The 5102-nt window shown below is 51.9% G+C and overlaps 2 protein-coding genes across 2 annotated transcripts in view; both read left to right on the forward strand.

Annotated features, from left to right (window-relative positions):
* LOC109380142 (kinesin-like protein KIF19) overlaps positions 1 to 5102 on the forward strand; it is a 76196-nt gene that overhangs the window by 27199 nt on the left and 43895 nt on the right. The window lies entirely within an intron of this gene.
* Positions 2538 to 5102, forward strand: part of LOC109380197 (eukaryotic translation initiation factor 3 subunit B-like) — an 18207-nt gene continuing 15642 nt past the window's right edge. The window contains exons 1-4 of the mRNA XM_019637522.1: positions 2538 to 2673; positions 2756 to 2822; positions 3200 to 3246; positions 4259 to 4469. Of these exons, the coding sequence (XP_019493067.1) occupies positions 2570 to 2673; positions 2756 to 2822; positions 3200 to 3246; positions 4259 to 4469 (429 nt within the window). The 5' untranslated portion in view covers positions 2538 to 2569. The remainder of the gene's footprint in view (positions 2674 to 2755; positions 2823 to 3199; positions 3247 to 4258; positions 4470 to 5102) is intronic.

Here is a 5102-nt window from a genome sequence, read left to right on the forward strand (position 1 = left end):
AGCAGGGTTTGGCTTCCCCTTTTGAAAGAAGGAGTGCTGAAGAATTTGTGAACCTATCACAAATGCACTATTACACTCACTTCTGTCAGGTTTTCACTCATGAATGTTGCTCTTATCACACTGTCCTTCCAAGGTGGCAAGAATCATACATTCTTTTCTGACCACTGCACAGGCAGATCTGAGGTATTGCAGGTTCCGTTCCAGGCCACAGCCATAAAGCGGCTATTGCAATAAAGCGATTCACAAAGATTTTTTGGTTTCCTAGTTCATATAAAAGTTATGTTTATACCATACTGTCATCTATTAAGTGTGCAATAGCAATATGTCTAAAAAAACAATGTACGTGCCTTAATTTTAAAATACTCTGTTGCTAAAAATTGGTAACCATCATCTGAGCCCATTGGAAAAATGGCACCGATAGACCTGCTCCACGCAGGGCTGCCAGGAGCCTTCGATTCGTAAAGAAAACAATACTTGTAAAGGGCAGCAGAGCGCCTCCCAGTTAGGCACCCACACCGCCCGGATCTCAGCTGCAGCCCTTCTCAGGCTTCTGAGGGTGGGGGACTGGTTTTTTTTTCCTTTCATGAGTACATTCATAACTTTCCCCGCATTAAAGCATATGCCAAGTGCCTTCACTGGGGAACAGCAATGAACAGCCACAGAGGTGCGTGCCACACAGGTCTTCCCTAAAAAGCATGAAACTGCCAAACCAACATCAGCTGTTTCCAAGCTTTCCGTGAATATCTATTCTCGACCAAATCACTGTTAGCACTTTCTAGAAAAGGGCTAGCAGAGCCCAATGACGTATGAAAACTGCAGACGAAACTAGAAATTAGGAAAACTTGGACCTCTAGGAGGAATCAATTTGCCTTTATGAAACGAGTCCACAGGCCACGCACATGAAACGGGTTACTCCTCACTTTACAGATGGGGAAACTGAGGCAGAGAAGTCCAGTGACCAGCTGTAACCTTCCAGTTACAGCTGAAAGATGGGGAGGATTCAAACTTAGTATGAGGCAACCCAAGAACCTGGTTGTTTTTTTCTTTTCAATTGAAATAAAATATACATTCAATTCACCATTTTAGCCATTTCTGCTGTGCAGTTCTGTGGCACTAAGTACATTCACACTCTTGCGCATCCGTCACCACTCTCCATCTCAAGAACCTTCCTTCATCTTCCCAAACTGAAACTCTGTTCCCATTAAACTCCCAGTTCCCTTACCCCCCAGCCACGGAGTTCCTTTTTAGGGTGATTGAAACGCCTCCAATGAGCGGTTGTCCTCACGCCTGGCAATAACCAAAGTACAAGATACAGATACAGAACACCCTTTCCGGAGACGGCAAACCGGAGCCAGACTTGTCCTGCGGCCTCCTGTCACTCACCGGGGCACCTTCCCGCTCCTGGCCCCGCCCCGGCCCCGGGCACGTGGTCCGCGCTCGCTCCCGCGTTTGAGGGCCGAGGCTTCTGTGGGCAGAACCACGGTGACCATCAGAATGGGGAAAGGCGGGATTTCAACCTCCTCGGTGGGCGTGGGCAGCATAATCGATTAAAGCAGCTCTCACTTACCTTTGTGTTGCGCTAGGAAGTCGTCTTTCTAGTAGTGTTGGCCATGTCTGGCTTACCAGGAATTCCTTTTGTATTTTGGAATCGTCCATTCTTGTGCCCAGTCAGTAGACGAGTCTAAAAAGCGACATGTCAAGGGGGAACTCAGTAATGGAAGCGAAACTGCCTGGTGGAAGGCTGAGACATCACAACCAAAATAGTTTGCTGAACTTACAGTGTTTTCTAGTATTCGTTTTTGAGTTAAGTTATGTTTTTCATACAATGCTAAATACTAAGCTGACTTCTGGTACCTCCCAGCGGCGTCACAAATAGTTCAGTCCTTCGCCGTAGCGCCCGACGGGAGAAGGACGAGAGTGGCTGCCATGTTGGGCGGGACCATCCTCTTCCACAAGGAGGGGAGTTGTAGTTCCCAGTGAGTTTGCAGATGGAGCCGAGGAACGGTGGTGATTGGCGTTGAGCACGTACTTGTCGTGGGAGAACGACCGTAATCACGGGCAGACACACTTCTGCCCTCTGAGTGCCTCCGGCCACGCCGTGAGGCATCGGGGCGGGGGTGCACACCCCTCTGGTCCTCGTGGGACGCCCCGCCGCACGCACATGGCCCGGCGGTAGGCGCGGTGCGGCCTGGGAGAGTCGGAAGCGCGGCGAGGCCGGGTGAGGCGGCAGCGGCGGGCCCATGCAGGACGCGGAGAACGTGGCGGCGCCCGAGGCGGCCGAGGAGCGGGCCGAGCCCGGACAGCAGCAGCCGGACGCCGATCCGCCACCGGCGGAGGAGCCGCCGCGGCTCGCGGGGCTCGGCGCGCAGGAGGCAGCGGGCGGCGAGGACGCGGANGCCTGTGCTGGGGGAACCTGAGGCCACAGTTCGGCCGCCTCTACTGTAGCGTGGGGCCGGTCCTCACCGTATCCAGACAGAGGCGTGACCCTCGGTGAGAGAATGGGAGGGTGCGGCGGGTTGTAAAAAGTGTCCCCCTCTGTTGCAGATACCTGGTGACGTTTAGCCCCCTGATGGACAATCAGGATGACCCTCAGGCCATCATCTGGGACATCCTTACTGGGCAGAAGAAGAGAGGTTTTCACTGTGAAAGCTCAGCCCACTGGCCTATTTTTAAGTAAGTAGACCAGTGGTGGCTGTGGTGGCATCCCTGTAACCTTCCCGTTGGCAGAGCCTGGCACTACTCTCTTTCTTCCTAGGTGGAGCCATGATGGTAAATTCTTTGCCAGAATGACACTCGACACCCTCAGCATCTATGAAACCCCTGTGAGTAGTTTAATTTTCTGAAAACTGAGCTGCCTGCCGGCCTCAGTGGTTGCAGGAGATGCAAGCTGGCCCTTGATTTGTGGCAGCTGCCGGGAGGAGGGGCTTGTGTGCAGAGCGAGGCAAAGCTCGTGTCCTTCAGTCTCCCGTGTCATGGGGCTGGTCTTTCATCTGCCAGCCCCACTCGGTGCGACAGAGAGCGAGGGATGGGACAAGTGGCTTGGAAACGGGAGTTGTTGCACTGTTCATCTCACCCTCTGTGTTCACACCGCCCCCTCGGCCAGCTCACGTCAGAATCTCTTGTTGCCTTTTTGTAAAGAGTTGTGTTATTGGGACATTGGCGTGATTTGACTCAGTTGTATCCCTCGTTTTCCCGGCAGTCAATGGGCCTCTTGGACAAGAAGAGCCTGAAGATCTCTGGCATAAAGTAAGTGACTGTCCCTCCAAGCTGCTTTAAAATGCTCTCCTTCCGCTGGCACTGGGCTCTTACACAGCTAGAGGAAACACTACTTGGTGTCCCAGACATGGGGACGGCACAGCCACCTGGGCTGCTGCTCGGCACTGGGCCTGCTCACAGCCCTCGCCGTCAGAAGTCCTCTTCCCTTCACGTGGCGCCTCCTATGGGCCACATTCAGGTCTGTTCACGTCACGTTCTTGCCTGGGGACGAGAGCTACAGCCTTCGGGGGGTGGGTGACAGTCTCCTCTGTTCCCTGGTGACCCATGCAGTGGGGCTCCGGGCCTTCAGTGAATCGCGGCTCGTGCGCTCTGTCAAAGACGGCACGTGTTTCCTTCCCTGATGTCTTGGGGTTAGTTGTATCTCAGCAGTGAAGTGCCAGCACGTTTCTTATTTAGTTTTACATTCTTGGGCAAAATGGAGGCTTGTAATTAAAAAATAAAACCAGGACTTCTCAATAAATGCGAAAGTAAAGGTGCTCTTCACAGCTGTGAACTCATGAAGTGCTCAATACACCGCGTCTCCTCTGGGGCAATCTCCACGGCGCGGCATGGCCCTCGGTCTTCCGAACCCTGTGTGCTTGTTGGTGGGGGCTTTTCCCGTTCGCTTCCTAATGGATTTTAGAAATCATGTAGCTGGATCCGTCAGCCTAAAATTGACTTTACCTGCCTGTAGTGGGAGAAGGTGGCGGCTAAGAGTGGGGCACGTGGGATGGTGGAGCCTAGGTTTGAATCCTGACCAGCGCAGCGGGTGGCAGCGGGTGATGGTGGGTAGCATGGTTCGCAGTTCTGCTCCCTGGCAGAGTGAGGTGGTTGTGAGGACGAGAGGAGCTGCAGGCAAAGGCCCTGGACCAGTGCCTGCAGGTACGCTCCCAGTGAGGTCGGTGCTGCTGGCTAGTGCCGCGCTGCTGTAGAGGGATGAGCTCGTTTCCCGTTTTCATCCCTCAGCCGGTCTGTGTAACGTCTTCTTTTCTTTGTTCTGCAGAGACTTTTCTTGGTCTCCCGGTGGCAACATCATAGCCTTTTGGGTGCCTGAAGACAAAGATATTCCAGCCAGGGTCACCCTGATGCAGCTTCCCACCAGACAAGAGATCAGAGTTAGGAATCTGTTTAACGTTGTCGATTGCAAGCTACATTGGCAAAAAAATGGAGATTACTTGTGTGTTAAAGTAGATAGGACTCCGAAAGGTACCCAGGTAAGCAGATGCCAGTGGGCAGAACAGTCCGACATAACTCTGAACCAGCCTCAGTGGTGTTTGGAGGATTTCGATGGACTTTGGGTTTAATTGTGGGTTATTTCCAGACCCCCCCAATATCAAAAGTAGTTAGCTGGCTGTCACATTTGCAGCTCCTGTCATGTTCTAGCTGAGGATTGTATTTGTCCTGTAGAACTTTGGGCAATACACTCACATAGTGTTAGAGTTAATAAGGGGCTACAGGTGACCCTTGAACTGTGTGGTCCATTTACACATGGATTTTTTTCAATAAACATGCAGTCTGCCCTCTGTGTCCCCTGGTTTTGCATCTGCAGACTCAGCCAGTCGTGGATTGGAAACAGAGCCGATTATATGTATTGATCTTGCCATTTTATAAGGGGACTTGAGCATCTGGGAATTTTGGTGTCGGGCGTCCTGAAGCCAATCCCCTGTAGATAATGAGGGATGGCTATAGTTCCATTGTGGGGAGTTAAAAATTATATGTGGATTTTTTTACTGCATTGGGTGTTTGGTGCCCCTTGCTCCTGCATTGTTCAGGGATCAGCTATCCAGTAAAATCTCCAGGCACCCACCTTCCTTTCTATGGAGGTAAAATTAGTATATTGTTTTTAA

The sequence above is a fragment of the Hipposideros armiger genome, unplaced genomic scaffold (genome assembly GCF_001890085.2).
Source record: "Hipposideros armiger isolate ML-2016 unplaced genomic scaffold, ASM189008v1 scaffold_33, whole genome shotgun sequence".
Classification (NCBI taxonomy): domain Eukaryota; kingdom Metazoa; phylum Chordata; class Mammalia; order Chiroptera; family Hipposideridae; genus Hipposideros; species Hipposideros armiger.